Here is a 22037-nt window from a genome sequence, read left to right as displayed (position 1 = left end):
AAATTTTAGGTTGTTAGATATCAACTCTTGTCCTTTGTACTGGTCACTAAGAAATTGAGCACATCTACTTGAATATTTTATAGGATCCAAGATAAATAAATGGATGGAAAAATCCATGAATGAGGTAGGAATTTAAGATCATAATGCCAGTTGACAACACTGAGGCACTTCCTAAGAGCATGGGCAGGGGCAATTACCAATCAATCTATCCTTCAGTTCATTTCCCTGTTTAATAAGTGTCAGAAAGCAGCATGGAGTACAGAGGTTTACTAATTCTGTGGATGGCAAGATCACTCGGCTCTTTTACACTTAGGGGTAAGAGTCTGTAGTGGAATCCACTTTTACAATGAAGATCTGTACAACACCTCAGAGTTTCTAAGGCCTGGGGCAATGACTCAGCGTCAAATCTTGTTCTGAGGCCGAGTCTTTGAAGAGAGAGTTCCTACCAGTGTAAGCAGAGATGGAATTCAGCTGAGTGTGTCACGCCAGGGCTGCTTTGACTTTGGGTTGGCGCTGCTGCTACTCGGGGTGCTGGGAGGCTGGTTCTTTCCAGGCTGTAGCAGAGGGTTGTGGGTAAAGGTCTGTCGTAAGGGACCTAGGGCAAAAGAAAACAAATCTCAATGAACAAAGGAAAGGAAGAAACAAATCACCGAAATTAGCCTGAAAGGGTTATTTACCCCTGGCTGCTAGCTCTAAGTGATTCTGCATGCGTCGTTCGCGCTCTTGTAGCTGATGAGCCAGTTCAGCGTTCTTCCACCCTGTGTAAAGAGGAAGGCAGTTGGGCCTCTACCCATTTTTTGACTACTTTCCCCCAATCCTGTTATACTGAGGGCACACCCTTACCTTTTTTGAAGCTTTTTAAGAAGCCTTCCTGTGGAAGTAATTTGTCAGAGTCATGCACCACACGCTGGGGGATTTTAAGTATAGTCCGTACGGCTGGAATCCGGAGGCAAGACACCTGGCCCAGGGAAAACACATTGGAGGAGAGCCAATACATGAACACAGCCTGGATGAAAAGAAAGAGACAATACTCAGAAACTGTCATCTGTTACTAGCTCGATGGGAGATGGCAAGGCTAGGTGGAAGGGCTTGGAGCCAGTTCCTAAGCCATTACCTACCGTGGGGAAATGGATAGTTATGGGCAAGACTGCTAGGGGCATCACTCTGATTATATTTCTCATCCACTGAAGATCAGAACTTTGTACACCAGTCTCAGCGCCTAACTGCCAAAAAAATAAAAAAGGAGCAAACGCACATCAATTTTAAAGAATCTGGCACAGATTTCAACCCATCAATTCTACTTCTCCAAGGGGCAAAGAATGACCATTCTGCATAACTACTTTACCCCTACTCCCCACTTTGCAGACTGGCACTTGGCCAGCCTGGGCTTACCTCAAGGACACCCCACATTGTAGCAGTTACTACCAGTGGTAATATGTAGGTGGGGTCAGACAGTGTGAGATCCTGGAACCATAGGAGGCCGCCTGTCTGCAGGCTGGGCACAGGAAGGTTGGCCATTTCTCTCAAGGCAATGAAGAAGGAGATGAAGATTGGGGCCTAGTACAAAGGATAAACAGTGTCAGGACCCTTTAGCAAAGGAGACATTCTCATTACTCCATTACTGAAAACTGTATCACCACCACTGCTTTTTCGGGGTCTAAGGCATGGGAAACACAGAGGAGGCTATCTGACTGGTATGGGATAAAATCAGAAGGAAAATGTTTTTGCTTACCTGAGTCAGAGGTAGAATAAGAGGTCTAAAGAGTTTAATATCATGCTTTTTCTGGTAAAATGTCATTTCCGAGGAGGCCTTGTAAACTGTGAATAAGGGGAAATTAATGGTTGGGCTAACAGTTGCATCAGTGGAGGTCACCATCCTTACTATCTGGCCCATGAAATTTCTACCTGACCCTTGCTAGTCACTGCAAACATTAGGCCCAAGGATCAGGTACATCTTTACAACTTGCCCACCTCTAGTAACTCCCAGTTTTGGTCATTCCCTTCCCTCAGCAGAATGTCAGCAAAGTGCAAATGTGGTCCGCTCCTACGTGTATTCTGCAGTTGACTCACACTCAGCATGATCTCCTGCCAACTTGGCCTCTCTGATTCGAGTGGAAAACTTCTGGATCTCTGGCAAGTGGTTGTGGATCTTGGCTGCTTCTCGTTGGCCCTTCACGATGAGAGGAAACACCAGGCATCGGGCAAGGACTGTACCTGGAAAACATACACTAGGACTGAAGTGAAATTAAAGCAGTTCTGCAGCTAGAAGGCTGAAGGTCTTTAGGTCCTCACTGAAAGACTCTTTCTTATTCCAGTCTTTTCAACACTGCGACTCTTGCTGGAGGAGCCCAAAACAAAGGGCAGGGGTGACTTAGTTCCTTCAAGGCTTAGTCTTCTGCTTTGATATCACAATGTCTAGCATTAACTTCTGTAAGCAAATGGCCAGGAATACTGTTTATTTCCTTGAACAAAAGGAAGGTGACAGAAGATACTTCTCTAGATCAGTGGTTTCCAAACTCTTCTATTATCAATGGAACCCCCCCACCCCCAACTCTTAGGTGTAGCCCCAATACAAGTAACAGATAAAATTGAGCTGCTCTGGATGAGGGGGTAGTCTGGCTACAGAACCGTTCAAGCTCTGGCTTTTGCTTTCCTCAGAGGCACCATTATAGAACTCTGGGGCTCCCAAGAATAAAGTTTGAAAACCACTAGCTTAGAAATCCCTAGTAATTTGGTGGTAGTAATTTGGTGGCCTACTGCTTTAGCTCCTATTTCTTTTCTTGTATTTCCTATTTCTTGATAATTCCAACAAATACTTTATCTGTAGACAAGCAAGAAGGTCTGGGCTGAAAAAAGAGGGTAGTGGTAGTTGGGGGGATATGGGCTTAGGCTTTATCAACATTATGATGGCTGATGTGGAGTGGAAAGAGAAGGGAAGCTAAGGATGAAACCGAGAATACTAGCCCTGAAGGAGGAGACCGAGAACCGGGCAAGGGCAATGGAAATGGAAAGACGTGGTCAGAAAGACTGGAAGAAAATCAGGAAAGATGATCACAAAAGCCATGGGATAGATTTCAAGGTCTAAAGTGTCTAATACAGGACCTTGGTCCCAAGAGGTCAAAATGGAGGAGGAAAGATCGTGAGCTTACATTCTCTCAAGGATATACCAAAATCTGTAACTATATATAACTGTCTCTGAGAAAGAACTTCAGAGTAGTAGAACAGATCTTATACAACTAAGGATATAAAGAAAAAGCCATTTTGAGCTAGATAGGAGGCAGAGACATGGTCTAGTCCGGAACCATGAGTGGGAGGGACTTCATAACCATAAAGGCTCTCCCTGTGAAACGAGGGGTCCAAGCCCCATATTAGGTTCCCAGGACTGGGGGACCTGCACTGGAAAGACAAGCCCCGTACAACATCTGGTTTTGATAACCAGCAAGGCTTATGTCTGGGAGAGCTGGAGTGCAATAGGAAACAGACTCTGCTTTTATTTTTTATTTAACAAAAATTTTTTTCCTTAATGTTTATTTATTTTTGAGACAGAGATGAGCGTGAGCAGGGGAGGGGCAGAGAGAGAGGGAGACACAGAATCCGAAGCAGACTCCAGGCTCTGAGCTGTCAGCACAGAGCCTGACGCGGGGCTCGAACCCACGGACTGTGAGATCATGACCTGAGCTGAAGTTGGTCGCTTAACTGACTCAGCCACCCAGGCGCCCCCAGACTCTGCTTTTAAAGGGTACAGCACAATCTCACTTGCTGAAGGTTCAGTGCAGAGGCAGCAGTTAGAAAAATGGGCTACACATGGAAGAGATCCACAGACTAATTTTAGGGCATGTGCTGGCAGGGCAGGGATCTGTTGGAACATTCTCTGGGGATGGAAGAGCTGGTGGGCACCATTTCTGACATTCTCCATCTACTGTGCTAGCACCAGCTTGCTCAGCCCAACTCATGCACTGGCCAGGAGCCCCTCTTAAGTGGCTCCCTGCCCTCCCCCTCCCACCCAGCAGGTGGCCTCAGTCTGTACCAGAGCCACCCCCACCTCAGTCTGTACCAGAGCCACCCCCACCAAGAGGCCCCTGCCCTGCCTACTAGAGCACCTGCAACAGCTGGGCTTGGTAGCCATCTATGTTGGGGCCAAACCCTCACACCAGCCCACCCAACAGTAGTAGTAGCTGGGCCTCTCAGACAGGATGGGGGGCAGCTCTACTTACCAGCACACCTGAAGAAGCTGTGGCTGAGCCTTGTAGACAGCTGTGTCAGGGGACAGCTCTGCAAACCATTGAGTCTACACCAACAGAGACCCAGCCACAGGAGGAGGGTACACACCACTCACACAAGGAACCTCTAGGGCACCTGGCTCAGGTGACCGGGGAGTTTGCACTACTGGACCTCATAGGACACCTTCTGCAAAAACTCATTCCTTCACAACCAGGAGACAGAAGTGATCTAACTAATATAAACACAGAGAGTTTAGGCAAAACGAAAAGCCAGAAAAGTATGTTCTAAACAAAAGAACAAGACAAAGCCTCAGAAAAAGAACTAAACAAAGAAGAGATAAGCAATCTACCAGATACATAGGTCTAAGTCATAAACATACTCACTGAACTCCAAAGAAGAATTGATGAACAGAATTTCAACAGAAACTATAAAATAGGGGCCAATGAGAGCTGTATACAATAACTAAAATAAAAAGTACATTAGAGGGAATCAATAGCAGATTAGGTGATGCAGAAGAATGAATCGGGTATCTAGAAGATAGTGGAGATCACCCAATGGGAACAGCAAAAAGAAAAAAGAAAAATACTGAGGATGATTGAAGGAACCTCAGGGATATCAACTGTACTAACATTGGCATCATAGGGATCTCAGAAGAAAGAGAGAAAGGGACAGAAAACCTATTTGAAGAGATAATGGGTGAAAAATTCCCTAACCTGTTAAAGGACACAGACATCCAACTCCAGAAAGCAGAGATAATCCCAAAAAAAGATGAACCCAAAAAGATGCACACTAAGACTAATTAATAAAAATTCCAACAGTTAAAGAATCTTAAAAGCAACAAGAGGAAAACAACTACATATAAAAGAGCCCCCATAAGACTATTAGTTGATTTTTCAGCAAAAACTTTACAAGCCAGAAGGAGCACAATATATTCATAGTGCCAAAAGGAAAAACTTACAACCGAGAATAGCCTACCCAGCAAATTTATCATTCAGATTGAGGGAGAGATAAGGAGTTTCCCAGAGAAGCAAAAGCTAAAGAATTCATCAACACCAACCAGCCTTATAAGAAATATTAAACAGAATTCTCAAAACAGAAAAGGCTATAATTAGAAATAAGAAAATTATGAAAAAAAATCTCACTGGCAAAGGTAAACATATAATAAAGGGAGCAGATAACTGACTACATACTTTAGTATGAAGGTTAAAAGACAAAAGTAATAAAATCACCTAGACCTACAATAATTAGTCAAGAGATACACAAAATATTAAATTCTAAGATATGTCAAAAACAATGTAGGAATTTTCAAGTCATTTTTTGTACCACCTACCCATTCAAAGTATCATATAATTATTTCATAGGCTTTCTGAATAAAAGCTCTTAAAGCTTCAAAACAAAACAGACAACAAAATAAACTCCAAAAAACCCAAACACAAAAACCAAAACCTACAAAATGTGAGAAGGGGGACTAAAAATGTAGTGCTTTTAGAATGCACTTGAACTTAAAGCAATCATCAACTTAAAATAGACTGTTATATACATACAATGTTACATATGAACCTCATGGTAACCACACAGCAAATACCTATAATATACACACAAAAATAAAGAGAAAGGTATACAAACATGACACTAAGGAAAGTCACCAAATTACAAGGGAAGAGAAAGACAGGAACAGAGAAGAACTATAAAAACAAGCAGAAATCAAAAAAATGGTAAGAAGTAAGGGCACCTGGCAGGCTCAGCTGGTAGAGCATGTGACTCCTGATTTTTAGGGGGCTGTGAATTTGAGCCCCACATTGGGTGTAGAGATTACTTAAAAAAATGATAAAAAGTGTATCTTTCAGTAATTACCTTGAGGGTAAATGAACTACATGTTCCAATCAAGACAGAGGTGGCTGAATGGATTAAAAAAAACAAGACTCGTCTATATACTGCCTGTTAAGAGACTCACATGTGATTCCTAAGAAGATAGACTGAAAGTGATGGAAAAAGATATTCCATGGAAATGAAAAGAAAATTGGGGTAGCAATACTTGTATCAGACAAAACCAAGTGACAAAAAAGGGCATTACATAATGATAAAAGGATCAATCCAAAGAGAATATAACACTTGTAAATATTTATGCACCCAACACGGGGGGCAGCTAAATATGTAACGGAAATGTTAACAGACAAAAAGGAAGAAATTGACACTTATACAATAAAGGTAGGAGACTTTAACATCCCTTTTACATCAATGGATAGACTGTCCAGACAGAAAATCCATAAGGAAACAGTTGCTTTTTTTAAAAAAAATTTTTTTTTTTTTAACATTTATTTATTTTTGAGACAGAGAGAGACAGAGCATGAATGGGGGAGGGTCAGAGAGAGGGAGACACAGAATCCGAAACAGGCTCCAGGCTCTGAGCTGTCAGCACAGAGCCCGACGTGGGGCTCGAACTCACGGACCGTGAGATCATGACCTGAGCTGAAGTCGGCCGCTTAACCCACTGAGCCACCCACAGGCCCCGGAAACAGTTGCTTTAAACAACACATAAGACCAGAGACTTAATAGATATATACAAAGCATTCCATTCCCAAACAGCAGAATACAGGGGTACCTGGCTGGCTCAATCAGAAAAGCATGTGAGTCCTTGGGAATGCAAGCTGGTGCAGCCACTCTGGAAAACAGTATGGAGGTTCCACAAAAAATTAAAAATAGAACTACCCTACGACCCAGCAATTGCACTACTAGGTATTTATCCAAGGGATACAGGTGTGTTGTTTCGAAGGGGCACATGCATCCCAATGTTTATAGCAGCATTATCAACAATAGCCAAGGTATGGAAAGGGCGCAAATGTCCATTGATGGAGGAATGGATAAAGATGTGGTTGTGTGTGTGTGTGTGTGTGTGTGTGTGTGTGTGTGCGCGCACACACGCACACACACACAATGGAGTATTACTTGGCAATCAAAAAGAGTGAAATCTTGCCATTTGCAACTACGTGGATGGAACGAGAGGGTATTATGCTAAGCGAAATTAGAGAAAGACAAATATATGACTTCACTCATGAGGACTTTAAGATACAAAACAGATGAACATAAGGGAAAGGAAACAAAAATAATATAAAAATGGGGGGGGGGGGGACAAAAACATGAGACTCTTAAACATGGAGAACAGACAGGGTTACTGGAGGGGTTATGGGAGGGCGGATGGGCTAAATGGGTAAGGGGCATTATGGAATCTACTCCTGAAATCACTGTTGCACTATATGCTAACTAACTTGGGTGTAAATTAAAAAAATAAATAAAAATTAAGAAAAAAAAAAAAGAAAGAATGGTAAAAAAAAAAAAGAGCATTAACTCTTGATCTTGAGTTTGAACCTCATGTTGGGTGTAGAGATTACTAAAAATAAATAATAAACCTTAAAAAAATATTAAAACAACAAAACAGCCCCCAGACAGCAGAACACACATTCTTTTCAACTGCACATGGGACATCCTCCAGGATATATGTTAGGCCACAAACCAAGTCTTAATGAACTGAAAACTAAAATCATATCAAGCATCTTTTCTAACAACAATTGTATGATACTAAAAATCAATTACAAGAGGAAAAATGGAAAAGCCAAACATGTGGAGGCTAAACTACATGCTACTAAACAACCAGTGGGTCAAGGAGGACCTTGAGATAAATGAAGATGGAAACACAATAGTCCAAAATCTATAAGATGCAGCAAAAGCAGTTGAAAAAGGGCAGCTTAGATGGTAAAGACTTACCTTAGGAAACAAGAAAAATCTAAAACAATCTAACCTTACAGCTAAATGAACTAGAAAAAGAACAAAGCTCATGGGCGCCTGCGTAGCTCAATTGGTTAAGTGTCTGACTTCAGCTCAGGTCATGGTCTTGCGGTTTGTGAGTTCAAGCCCCGTGTCGGGCTCTGTGCTGACAGCTCAGAGCCTGGAGCCTGTTTTAGATTCTGTGTTTCCCATCTCTCTCTGTCCCTCTCCTGCTCATGCTCTGTGTCTTTATCTCTCAAAAATAAATAAACATTAAAAAAAAAAAAAAAAAAAAGAACAAAGCCCAGAATTAGTAGAGGGAAGGAAATAATAAAGATTACAGCAGAAACAAATGAAATAGATTAAAAAAGCAATACAGAAGATCAACAAATCTAAGGGATGGTCTTTTTTTTTTTTTTTTAATATCTTATTTTTATTTTTGAGAGACAAAGCATGAGCGGGGGAGGGCAGAGAGAGAGGGGGACACAGGATCCAAAGCAGGCTCCAGGCTCTGAGCTATCAGCACAGAGCCCGATGCAGGGCTAGAACTCACAAACCGCGCATCATGACCTGAGCTGACGTCAGATGTTCAACCGATTGAGCCACCCAGGTGCCCCAAGAGGTGGTCTTTTAAAAAGAGAAACAAAATTGGGGCGCCTGGGTGGCTCAGTTGGTTAAACGCCCAACTTTGGCTCAGGTCATGATCTCGTGATTTGTGAGTTTGAGCCCCACTCCAGTCTCTGTGCTGACAGCTGAGCCTGGAGCCTGATTCAGATTTTGTGTCTCCCTCTCTGCCCCTCCCTCGCTTGCACTCACTCTCACTCTCTCTTAAAAATAAATACATATTAAAAAAAGAAAAAAAAAGATAAAACAAAATTGATAAACTTTAGCCAGACTCATCAAGGAAAAAAAAAGAGAGGGCCCAAATAAAACCAGAAATGAAACAGAACAACCCATACACAGAAACACAAAGGATTATAAGACGCTACTATAAAAAATATATGCCAACAAATGGGACAACCCAGAAGAAACATACAATCTTCTGAGACTAAATCAAGAAGAAATAGAAACTCTGGACAGACTGATTACTAGTCATGAAATTGAATTGTGAATCAAATTACCAACAAACAAAAGTCCCCAGATCAGACAGCTTCACAGGTGAATTCTACCAAACATTAAAGAAGAGTTTATACCGATCTTTCTCAAACTATTCCAAAAAACTGAAGCGGAAGAAAAGCTTTCAAACTCATTCTATAAGGCCAGTATTACGCTGATACCAAAGATATCACAAAAAAAAAACAAAACTGCAGGTCAATATCCCCGATGAACATACATGTAAAAATCCTCAACAAAATATTAGCAAACCAAATGCAACAATACATTAAAAGGATCACACACTATGATCAAGTGAGATTTATTCCAGGAATGCAAGGATGGTTAAATATACGCAAACCCATCAATGTTGACACACATTAACAAAAAGAATAAAAATCATCTCAAAAGATACAGAATAGGCATTTGATGATAATTTCAAAATCCATTTATGATTAAAAACTCTTGGGGCACCTGGGTTGCTCAGTTGGTTAAGCATCCGACTTTGTTTGGCTCAGTTCATGATCTCATGGCTCATGAGTTTGAGCCTTACGTCAGGCTCTGTGCTAACAGCTCAGAGCCTGGAGCCTGGTTCAGATTCTGTCTCCCTCTCTCTCCTTCTACCCCTCTTCCACTCATGCTGTCTCAAAAACAAATAAACATTAAAAAAATTTTTTTTTAATGTTTTAAAAAAGTCTCAAAAAAGTAGGTATAGAGGGAATATACCTCAACATGATAAAGGTCATCTATGACAAATCCTCAGCTAACATACTGAATAGTGAAAAGGTGAAAGCTTTTCCTCTAAGATCAGGAACAAGACAAGGATGCCCATTCTCATTGCTTTTAACAATATGAGGTACGCCTTGGAGATGTTGCAGTTTTGGTTCTAGACTACCAGTAAAGTGGTTATCACAATAGTCAAATGCATTTACTCGTTTCTCAGTGCATATAAAAGTTATGTTTATACTATGCTGTAGTTTATTAAGTGCAATAGTATTATATCTAAAAAAATAATATACATACCTTAAAATTACTTTATTGGGGCACCTGAGTGGCTTAGTTGGTTAAGCATCCAACTTCAGTTCAGGTCATGAGCTCATGGTTTGTGACTTTGAGCCCCATGTCGGGCTCACTGCTGTCAGTGCAGAGCCCACTTTGGATCCTCTTTCCCCCACTTCTCTCTGCCCCTCTCCCACTTGCACTCTCTTGCTCTTAAAAATACATAAACATTTAAAAAAAAAAAAAAGGTACTTTATTGCTAAAAAATGCTATCATCTGAGCTTTCAGCAAGTTATCTTTTGGCTCCTGGAGGGTCTTGCCTTGATACTGATGGATGGCTGCTGACCAGGTGGTTGCTGAAAGCTGGAGGTGGCTGTGGCAATTTCTTAAAAAAGATGGCAGTGAGGTCTGCTGCACCAATTGACTCTTCCTTTTATGAATTTCTCTGTAGAATGCAATGCTGTTTGATAGCATTTTATCCACATTAGAACTTTCAAAATTGGAGTCAATCCCTGCTACTGCTTTATCACCTAAGTCTGTGTAATATTCCAAATCCTTTATCATTTAACAGTCTTCATAGTATCTGCACCAGGAATAAATCCACCTCAAAAAACCACTTTCTTTGCTCTTCATAAGAAGCAACTCCTTATCTATTCAAGTTTTATCATGCGACTGCAGCAGTTCAGTCATATCTTGAGGCTCCCTTTTAGTTTTCTTGCTATTTCTATCTTATCTGCAGTTACTTCCTCCATTGAAGTCTTGACCCCCTCAAAGTCATCCATGAGGACTGGAATTGGAACTTATATCATACTCTTATTAATGTTGGTATTTTGACCTTTTCTCATGAATCGTGAATGTTTTTTATGGCATCTAGGATGGTGAATCCTTTCTAAAAGGTTATCTATTTACTTTGCCCAGATCTATCAGAGGAACCACAATCTATGGCAGCTCTAGCTTTACAAAATGTATTTCTTAAAAATTATGACTTAAAATTACGCCTTAATCCATGGGCTGCAGAATGGACGTTGCATTAGCAGGCATGATAACATCAGTCTTGTATACCTCCATCAGAGCTCTTAGGTGACCAAGTCCATTGTCAATGAGCAATATTTTGAAACGAATCTTTTTTTCCTAAGGACTAGGTCTCAATGGTAGGCTTAAAATATTCAGTCCATGTTGTAAACTGATGTGCTGTCACCCAGGCTTTGTTGTTCTATTTATAGAGCACAGGCAGGGTAGATTTAGCATAATTCTTCAGGGCCTTGCAATTTTCAAAATGGGAAATGAGCACTGGCTTCAACTTAAAAAGATTAAAACAATTTTTTAAATGTTTATTTTTGAAAAAGAGAGAGGGGCGCCTGGGTGGCTCAGTCGGTTAAGCATCCAACTTGGGCTCAGGTCATGATCTCATGGTCTGTGAGTTCCAGCCATGCGTCAGGCTCTGTGCCGACAGCTCAGAGCTTGGAGCCTGCTTCGGATTCTGTGTCTCTGTCTCTGCTCCTCCCCAGCTTGGACTCTCTCTCTCTCAAAAATAGATAAAAGATTAAAAAATATACATAATGAAAAAAAAAAAAAGAGAAAAGAGTGTGAGTTGGGGAGGGGCAGAGAGAGAGGGAGGACACAGAATCTGAAGCAGGCTCCAACCTCCAAGCTGTCGGCACAGAGCTGACGCAGGGCTCAAACAATGAGATCATCACCTGAGCCCAAGTCGGAAGCCTAACCGACTGAGCTACCCAGCCACCAAAGTGCATCTTGCCTCCCGGTTGGGAAATCGAACCAGGTCTCCTACATGACAGGTGGGGATACTCACCACTATACTAACAAGGACAACTCAACTTAAAGCCATCAGTTGTATTAGCTCCTAACAAGAGTCTGCCTGTCCTTTGAAGATAGACATTGACTTCCCTCTAGCTGTGAAAGTCCTAGATGACATCTTTTTCCAATATAAAGCTTCTCATCCATGTTGAGAATCTGTTGGTTAGTGTGATGACTTTTGCCTTACTCACTAAATTTAATCATTTCTAGCTTTTATGGTGAGACATGTGACTATTCCTTTCACTTGAACAATGAGAGGTCACGGTAGGGTTATTAACCCTAATTTCAGGCCTAATTTCAATATTGTTGTGTCCTGGGAAGGCCTGAAGAAAGGGAGAGAGATGGGGGAATGGCTGGTTGGTAGAATAGTCAGAACACACACATTTATTGATTACATTCTCTGTCATATATGGGTACAGTTTGTGACACTCCAAAACAATTACAATGGTAGGGCGCCTGCGTGGCTCAGTCGGTTAAGCGTCCGACTTCAGCTCAGGTCACGATCTCGCGATCCGTGAGTTTGAGCCCTGTGTCGGGCTCTGCGCTGATGGCTCAGAGCCTGGAGCCTGCTTCCGATTCTGTGTCTCCCTCTCTCTCTGCCCCTCCCCCGTTCATGCTCTCTGTCTGTCTCAAAAATAAATAAAAGTTAAAAAAAAAACAATTAAAAAAAAAATTACAATGGTAACATCACAAAACACTGTAACAAATATAATAAAAAAGTTTTAAGTATTGTGAGAATTACCAAAATGTGACACAGAGACAGGAAATGAGCAAATGCTGTTGTAAAAATGGCAGTGATAAGACTTGCAAGATGCAGGGTTGCCACAAACCTTCAATATGTAAAAAATGCATTATCCACAAAGTGCAATAAAGTAAGTTATACCTGTACTGGAAGTCCTACCACAGCAATAGATGAGAAAAAGAAATAAAAGCCATCCAAACTGGAAAAGAAGTAAAACCATTAGTATTTGCAGATGACACATTACTATATACAGAAAACCCTAAAGACTTTATCCAAAAATGATCGGAATAAATGAATTCAGTAAATCTGCAGGATACAAAATTAATACTGAGGAACAAATTTAACCAAGGAGGTGAAACACTTGTACTCTGAAAACTATAAGACACTGATTATAGAAACTGAAGGCAATACAAATAATGGAAAGATATACTGTGTTTATGGACTGAATTAATACTGTTAAAATGTCCATACTACCGGGCTTCCTGTCTAAGGTGGCAATGCACTGGGCTTCCTGTCTAAGGCGGTCACCTCCTACATGGACACACCGAAACTACACCTATTTACAAAGCAATTCCTCCTGAAGAACTGAGGGCTGACTGAACACCTTCTGCACAATGGAAGATAGATCACATAGAGAAAGTCAAGAGAGATGGACACACACTAATGAAGGGAACCTCCACGCCCCAGCACTGTGAACCGCAGTGGGAGGGACTGCATTGAGGGATCATGAGCAGTTTCTTCTACCCTGGGCACACAAAAAAAGCAGCAGTATGAAAGAGCAACTGGCTGGCTCAGTCAGTAGAGCATGAGACTCTTGATCTCAGGGTGGTGAGTTTGAGCCCTACACGGGGGGTAAATTACAATGGATTCATCAATCAGCAACTAAATTACAAAGCAACTGGCTTTAGAACCCTGCCAAACAGTGGAGAGCTGCTGGAACTCTCTCTAGCACTGAGGGGCTGGAGAATGTCAGAGTTTACATTGTCCTTCCACCTTGATAGCACTGATGGGAGGCAGGGTCTAGGTGCCATAGCTGGCCTGCTGCCGCACGAGCCCCAGGACACTAACCCATACCAACCCTGGATAAACTAGGTTACAGGAAAAATAAAAGCTGCGGTTTAAAAAGGTTCCAGTTGTAGAACTCCGCCAAATGACAGGGCAGCTGCTGGAACTCTCTTCGGGTTAGTGGGGCTTGCGAGTGCCACAATTTATGTTCCCCTTCCACCTTGATCGCATGGACAGGAGCCAGGTCTGAGTACCCTAGCCAGCCTACCTCTTCAGTGAGCCCCAGGATCTTAGCCCATAACAGCCCAAGCCATCCCACCAAAGCAGCCCTTGTGTGGCACATGCTAGTTAGTGCTTACTATACTTCCAGTTGTCTGGCCAAGGTGCCATAGGCACAGAGTAGCCTGAAACATCCCAGACCTGCAACACTTCAGCTCCAGAGGACTTCCTAGGGCATCCCTGGTGCAGAGTGCTCTGGGACCTCCCAGCACATGCTTGCTTTGCCTCCACCCATCCTGCCAGGGTGCTCCCTGTGTGGAACTCCCCAAGACACCCTCCCTCCTCCAGCCTAAATCCACTTTAGCTTCAGCTGTCCTGCTGGGACACCCTCTGTGTGAAGAACTTTAAGAATATTGAGATCATCTTTTCTGACCACAAGAGTATGAAACTAAACCCCAAAACCCCCACAAACACGTGGGGGCTAAAACATGCTACTGAACAACCAATGAAATCAAAGAGGATATGAAAAATACCTTGAGATTAGTGAAAATGAAAACATAATGGTTCAAAATCTTTGGAACAAATATCTTTAGAAGCAAAAGTAGTTCTAAGAGGGAAACTTACAGCGATACAAGAAAAAAGAAAAATTTCATATGATCTAACCTTACACCTAAGTGATCCAGAAAAAAAGAGACCAAAATTAGTAGAAGGAAGGAAATAATAAAGATCAGAGCAGAAATAAATGAAATGGAGACTGAATAAAAATGATAGAAAAGATCAGTGAGGGGCGCCTGGGTGGCTCAGTCGGTTAAGCGTCTGACTTCGGCTCAGGTCATGATCTCGTGGTTCATGAGTTCAAGCCCCACACCGGGCTCTGTGCTGACAGCTCAGAGCCTGAAGCCTGCTTCAGATTCTGTCTCCGTCTCTCTCTGCCCCTTCCCCACTCACGCTGTTTCTTTCTCAAATATAAATAAAACATTAAAAAAAAAAATTAAAAAAAAAAAGATCAGTGAAATCAAGAATTGGTTCCTTGAAAAGATAAACCAAATTAATAAACCTTTAGCCGGACTCATCACAAAGAGGATCTAAATAAATAAAATCAGAAATGAAAGAGAATAATACTATACACACACACACACACACACACACACACACACACACACACACATACAAACACACAATGGAGTATTACTTGGCAATGAAAAAGAATGAAATCTTGCCATTTGCAACTACGTGGATGGAACTAGAGGGTATCATGCTAAGTGAAATTAGAGAAAGACAAATATATGACTCCATTCATATGAGGACTTTAAGAGACAAAACAGATGAATATAAGGGAAGGGAAGGGAAGCAAAAATAATATATAAAAACAGGGAGGGGGACAAAACATAAAAGACTCTTTAATATGAAGAACAAAGAACAAACAGGGGCTACTGAAGGGGTTGAGGTAGGGGAATGGGCTAAATGGGTAAGGGGCATTAAGGAATCTACTCCTGAAATCATTGTTGCACTATATACTAATTTGGATGTAAATTAAAAAAATTAAAAAAAAAAAAAAAAAAAAAAAGAAAGAGAATAATACCACAGAAACACAAAGGATTGTAAGACATTACTATAAATAATTACATGCCAACATTATATGGGACAACCTGGAAGAAATAAATTCCTAGAAACATACAATCTTCCAATACTGAATCAGGAAGAAATAGAAAATGTGAACAGACTGATTACTAGTAATGAAATTGGCAATCAAGCTCCCAAAAAACAAAAGTCCAAGACCAGAGAGCTTCATAGGTGAATTTTACCAAACATTTAAAGAAGAGCCAATCTTATCCTTCTTAACCTATCCTTCTTAAACTATTCAAAAAACTGAAGACGAAGGGAAGCGTTCCAAACTCATTCTATAAGGCCAGTATTACCCTGATACCAAAACCAAAGACACTACAAAAAAAGAAAACTACCTGGCCGATATCTGTGATGAACACAGATGCAAAAAAACGTCAACAAAATATTACCGAATCGCATTCAAGAATACATTAAAAAAAAAAAAGTTTATTTACTCATTTATGAAAGACAGCCAGTGAGTAGGGGAGGGGCAGGAGAGGGAGACAGAGCATCCCAAGCAGGCTCTGTGCTGTCAACGCAGGGCTCAAACTCACAAGATGTGAGATTATGACCTGAGCCGAAATCAAGAGTCAGATATTTCCCCAACTGAGCCACCCAGGCACCCCAAGAACTTTTGCTTTAAGATCAGGAACATGCCAAGTATGTACCCTCTTGCCACTTGTATTCAACACAGCACTGGACGTTCTAGCCACAGCAATCAGATAAGAAAAAGAAATAAAAGGCATCTAAATCAGTAAGGAAGAAGTAAAACTGTCACTATTTTCAAATGACATACACAGAAAAACCTTAGAACTCCACTAAAAAAAGTGATTACAAGTAATATATGAAAATAAATAATAAATGAAAATAAAGCTGCAAGATACAAAATTAACATACAAAAATGTCTTGCATTTCTACAGACTAATTATGAAGTAGAAAGAGAAATTAAGAAACAACTCCATTTACAACTGCACCAAAAAGAATAAAATATCTAGGGATAAATTTAACTAAGCAAGTGAAAGACCTGTGTGAAAACTGTAGAAGACTGATGAAAGAAACTGAAGACAACACAAATAACTGAAAAGATACACCATGCTCATGGATTGGAAGAAAACTGCTAAAATGTCCATACACCCAAAGCAATCTACAGATTCAATGCAATCCCTATCAAATAAAATACCAATTACATTTTTCACAGAACTAGAAGAATTCTAAAATTTGTATGGAACCACATAAGACCTTAAATACCCAAAACAATCATAAGAACAAAAATGAAAGTATCACAATCCCAGATTTCAAGATCTATTACAAAGTTATAAAACAGTAGGCACTGGCACAAAAATAGACACATAAACTAATGGGAACACAATAGAATCAAGAAATAAACCTACGTTTACACGGTCAATTAATCTTTGACAAAGGTGGCAAAAATATACAATGGAGAAGAGAGAGCCTCTTTAATAAACGGTGTTGTTAAAATTGGACAGCCACATGCAAAAGAATGAAACTGGAATCACTTTCCTACACCATATACAAAAATAAACGGAACTAGATTAAAGACTTCAATGTGAGACCAGAAGCCATAAAATTCCTAGAAGAAAATATAGGCAGTAAATTTTTGGATATCAGCTTTAGCAATAGTTTTGTGGGTATGTCTTCCCAGGCAAGAGAAATAAAAGCAAAATAAACTATTGAAGCTACACCAAAACAAAAAGTTTTTGCACAGTGAATGAAACCATCAACAAACCAAAAAGGTAAACTACTGAATGGGAGAAGATATTCGCAAATGATATAATCAATAAGGGGTTAATATCCAAAATAAAGAACTTCTACAACTCAATATCCAAAAAACAGTACAATTAAAAAATGGGTAGAGGCCCTGAATAGGCATTTCTACAAACACATGCAGATGGCCAACAGACAAATGAAAACGTGCTAGGGGTGTCTGAGTGGCTCAGTGGGTTAGGCATCTGACTCTTGATTTCGGCTCAGGTCATGAAATCAAGATTCGTGAGTTTGAGCCCCTTGTCGGGCTCTACCCTGACAGTGCAGAGCCCGCTTGGGATTCTGTCTCCCTCTCTCTCTCTGCCCTTCCCCTGCTTGCTCTTTTTCTCTCTCCCTCTCAAAAATAAATAAGTATTAAAAAAACAACAACAAAAAAGAGACAGAGGGGTGCTTAGGTGTCTCAGTTGATTAAGTGGCTGACTTGGTTTCAGCTCAGGTCATGATCTCATGGGTTTATAAGTTTGAGCCCTGTATTGGGCTCTGTGCTGATAGTGCAGAGCCTGCTTGGGAGTCTCTCTCTGTCCCTCCCCCTTCTCAAAAATAAAATATACAAACATAAAAAAAAAAGAAAACATGCTAAACATCACTAATCATCAGGGAAATGCAAATCAGAGCCAAAATGAGTTATCACCTCAACATCTGTCAGAATGGCTAGAATAAAAAAGAAGTGTTGATAAGGATGTGGAGAAAAGAGACTCATCGTGCACTGCTGGTGAGAATGTAAAATAGTACAGCCACTGTGGAAAACAGCATGGCAGTTCCTTAAAAAACTAATAATAGAAATACCATATGATCTAATCATCCCACTGCTGGGGATTTACCCAAAGAAAATGAAAACAGTACTTCAAAAATATATATACACCCCTAAGTTCATTGCAGCATTATTTACAACAGCCAAGATATGGAAGCAAATGTCCATTCATAGGTGAATGGCTAAAAAAGGTGTAGTGTATACACACACAGCAGAAAATTATGCAGCCATAAAAAAGAATGAGATCTTGCCATTTGTGACATGGATGGACCTACAGGGTATTATGCTATGTATAGTCAGAAGGAGAAAGACAAATACAGTATAATTTCACTTATATGTGGAATCTAGAAAACCAAACAGACCCATATATATAGAGAACAATCTGGATGTCAAAAGGGAGGGGGGTGGCAGAGATGGGTAGAATAGGAGATGAAAAGGCACAAACTTGGGGCACCTGGGTGGCTCAGTCGGTTAAGTGTCCAACTCTTTTTTTTTTTTTTTAAAGTTTATTTATTTTGAGAGACAGCACAAGTTGGGGACAAGCAAAAGAGAGGGGGACAGAGGATCCAAAGTGGGCTCCTCACTGATAGCAGAAAGCCTGATGCAGGGTTCAAACCCACGAACCAGCAGATCATGACCTGAACTGAAGTCAGACACTTAACCGACTGAGACACCCAGGTGCCCCTAAGCATCTTGCGTTTGCCTCAGGTCATGATCTCATGGCTTCTGAGTTTGAGCCCCACAATAGGCTCTGCACTGACAGCAAGGAGCTTGCTTGTGTTCCCCCCCACCGCCCCCCACTTGCTCTCAAAATAAGTAAATTAATTAATTAAATGGTACAAATTTCCAGGGGTGCTAGGTTGGCTCAGCTGGTAGAGCATGCAACTCTTGATCTTGGGGTTGTTGAGTTTGAGCTCTGAGATCAAGAGCTGCATGCTATACTGACTGAGCCAGGTATTGCTTAAATAAATAAAAAACAAAGGTACAAACTTCCAGTTACAAATAAAGAAGACATAGGTATGCAATGTACAGCACAGGGAAAATAGTTAATAACACTGTTGACAACTTTATATGGTGACATCGTGGTTACTTCATAAGGTATAAATGTTGAATCACTATGTTGTACACCTGAAACTAACATAATATTGTGTACCAACTACACTCCAATAGAATAAACTGGGGGAGAAAGTCTAACACAGAAAGGCTGAATATGAAAAGAAATATGGGCTTAGCTGATGTCACAGACAGTTAAAATGAGGTGTTATTAATAAGTCAGATTGTTGAGTGTCAAAGAGTGGAAAGAAGTCCACTGCATGCAGGATAGTCTTTTAAAATAACAGCTATGAAAGGAGAAAGAACAAAGGATGAAGGGACTTTTTCCTCAAGAAATACATGGTATGTTTGAACATGTTTATATTTTCAGAATAGGGCACTAAAAAGACACAAGAGACAGGATGATCTCTGGCGTACGGTGTAGGAAGAAACAGAATTTATAGTCTTCGCCTACAGGAGGAACAATGTGGGCATCTTCCACTTTGGGGAGTTTTAAGTACCTGGCCTGACCTTCTATTCACCTAAACCAGGGCAGCTTCATCACTGTTAACAAGGTCTCCTTAATCTAACCCCATGCTCACATTCAAGTATCTACATTTCTTGAATCTCAGATGATCTAGTGATTTTATAATACCTGTTAGGAAAGATAAGTAGAGTGTATCTAAGTATCAAGAATCTCTCTCACCTGAATCACCTCCTTTTCTGACCCCTAAACTTCTGCAACTACAGTTGACCTTTGAACAACAGGGGTTTGAACCGCATGGGCCCCCTCATACAGGGATTTTTTTTTTTATAGCACTGTAAATGTATTTTCTCTACCTTACTTTATTGTAAGAATATAATATAGAATACATATAACACACAAAATATGTATTAGTTGTTTATGTTATCAGTAAGGCTTCTAACAGTTGGCTTTTAGCAGTTAAGTTTTGAGAAGTCAAAAGTTATACATGGATTTTCAACTGTTGAGTGGGGCTGGCACCCCTAACCCCCAGGTTATTCAAGAGTCAGCTGTAATCCCTCCCATCCACGTATAGAACTGCTATCTTTAAAGTTCTACTTCTAAGTTCCCATTTCCTCTACCCTTGATCAGGATGTATTCCCCTTACATGCAGCAATGGCCCCCCACCAAGGTAGGCCCAGGTTAACATGCATAAATTCCAGTAAGTTCTGAATTAGTCCCACTGGGGTGTATGACCCCAGCCCCAGTTCAGCGAAGCTCTGTTCTGCAGCAGTTTGGATTACATCTGCAGTCTCTCCAGAAGCCACCTCCATTATGGCTGTGGGTGAGGGAGTTGCAGGAATGACAGGAGGGGCCTGAACCTGTGCAAAAGGAAGCCATGTGTAATACTCAGTAGGGGGGACATACAGAAATCACAGGTCCCCTAAAATAATAACTAATATCAAATCAGGTTGTTCTATTGACTTTCTATTTCTCATTCTCCCAGGTTAGTCTACAGTGTACATGGAATTCAAAGCTTAAAAAGGACATTTTACTTTCTCCTCCAGGCAGGAAGTTACTTAGAGTAAGATTTCATGACTTCTCTTCCTATTATTAGGAAGTTATTTCTTCTATCAGTGTTTTCCAAACTTCAGTCATTTGAGCATCACTGGCATGATTTTGCAGATACTGCAACTATCAAAATTTTTAATTAAAACAATTTAGTTTTTAAGACCAAAATATTTACTTGGTCTCACCGTCAGAAATATTAATAGCCATGAAGTCCTTGATTTGCAAGTTATAACTTTTCTAATACACACGCACACCTGGAATCACATCTAAACCATCAGTGGCTTGCCACCATTATGGCAAACAATGCCTTGTATAGCACTTAAATCTCTCCTGCTGTACTGTCAGTCATTTCCCCACTGACTTGAAAATCTATCCCAGGCAGAGATACTACCATTTTGGGGAGCTGTGTGGAGTGTGGCCAAGAACTCTTTGCCACATTCCCTCTCCATGTAGTTAAAATAGAAACAAATCAACCAACAAACCCCACTCCTAACGTCGCAGGGACTAATCGCCTCTTACCTGGGCTTCTGAGAACAAGATCACAGAGGTACTGAGGCCCCGTGGGCCAGGGGCCGCGAGGAGGACATAGTGCGGGCGCTCGCAGCACCGGCCGGCTGGGAAGAGGTGCCCCGCGGTCAGCGGTTTCTGGGGCCAATGTGAGGGCCCTGCGACGCTGTGGAACTGAGAGGGTAAAAGGAGGATGGGGCCCTCTTATCGGAGCAGATGTCGTTCATCATGCTCATTTGCCACGAAGCAGGCAGCCCGCCACCACAGGTGAGGGCACTGCTACTCTCCGCGCGCAGATGGCTGGCCCGAAGGCATGCAACTTGTTGAGTCCTGGCTCTCAGTTACCACAGACCCACCCGGGAGCACAGAGGTCGAGGCTAAGGTTTCCGTGGCAGGGGTGACAACGGGACCCGTGAATAGTTAACTATACGCGGCCGCTGAGGCCGCACGGCCGGGGCCGTAACCCTCCCGCGTCCTCAGGCGAGCCGAGGTCAAGAGAGACAGGTCCTGGTGGGCAGGTCATGCTGTCCCTGGCACAAGCTGTCTCGGGCTCGGGCCACAGGGACAGGGTAGCATTAGGGCGCTCTCCCCTGGGGCATCCTTACCTGACGCTGTGGCCGTAACAGGCGAAGAAGCTCCCGGCGTCCGCACATCAATCCCATCGCCATTTTGCCGGGAAGAAGCCTTGCGCTCGCGCCTGCGCACTCAGAACTTTAGCCTCGCGGGAAGAGGCCCTTTTGGAAATGGGCTTGAAGCCAGAGCTATTGCCACGATCAGGTGGTAAAGGGGACTGAAACCTGGCGGCCATATTTGAAGTGGGTACGAAGACGCTAAGGGTCCTATTAACAAGATCGTGCGGTGTTTTCAGGACTTTGAAAGATTTAAATTAAGAGCCCCGGGAGAGGCGGTCTGGTAGTGACTGCAAACCTTGGGGTTTGGGCTGTTTTCCTCCGTCTCGTAAATCCGCG

At 41.6% G+C, this 22037-nt stretch overlaps 1 protein-coding gene across 1 annotated transcript; it reads right to left on the bottom strand.

The window, feature by feature from the left end:
- Positions 1-213: 213 nt before the first annotated feature.
- Positions 214-21786, bottom strand: OXA1L (OXA1L mitochondrial inner membrane insertase). Its single transcript, XM_060619192.2, has 10 exons — positions 21675-21786; positions 21082-21243; positions 20159-20372; positions 2071-2214; positions 1733-1818; positions 1393-1557; positions 1119-1223; positions 844-1006; positions 678-758; positions 214-595 (listed from the first exon to the last, which is right to left on the bottom strand). The coding sequence occupies exons 1-10, from the start codon at positions 21735-21737 to the stop codon at positions 468-470; spliced, it is 1311 nt and encodes a 436-aa protein (XP_060475175.1). The 5' UTR covers positions 21738-21786; the 3' UTR covers positions 214-467.
- Between the last annotated feature and the right edge of the window lie 251 nt (positions 21787-22037).

The sequence above is a fragment of the Panthera onca genome, chromosome B3 (genome assembly GCF_046562875.1).
Source record: "Panthera onca isolate mPanOnc1 chromosome B3, mPanOnc1 haplotype 2, whole genome shotgun sequence".
In the NCBI taxonomy this organism is placed as follows: domain Eukaryota; kingdom Metazoa; phylum Chordata; class Mammalia; order Carnivora; family Felidae; genus Panthera; species Panthera onca.
This window is presented reverse-complemented; position numbering and strand designations above follow the sequence as displayed.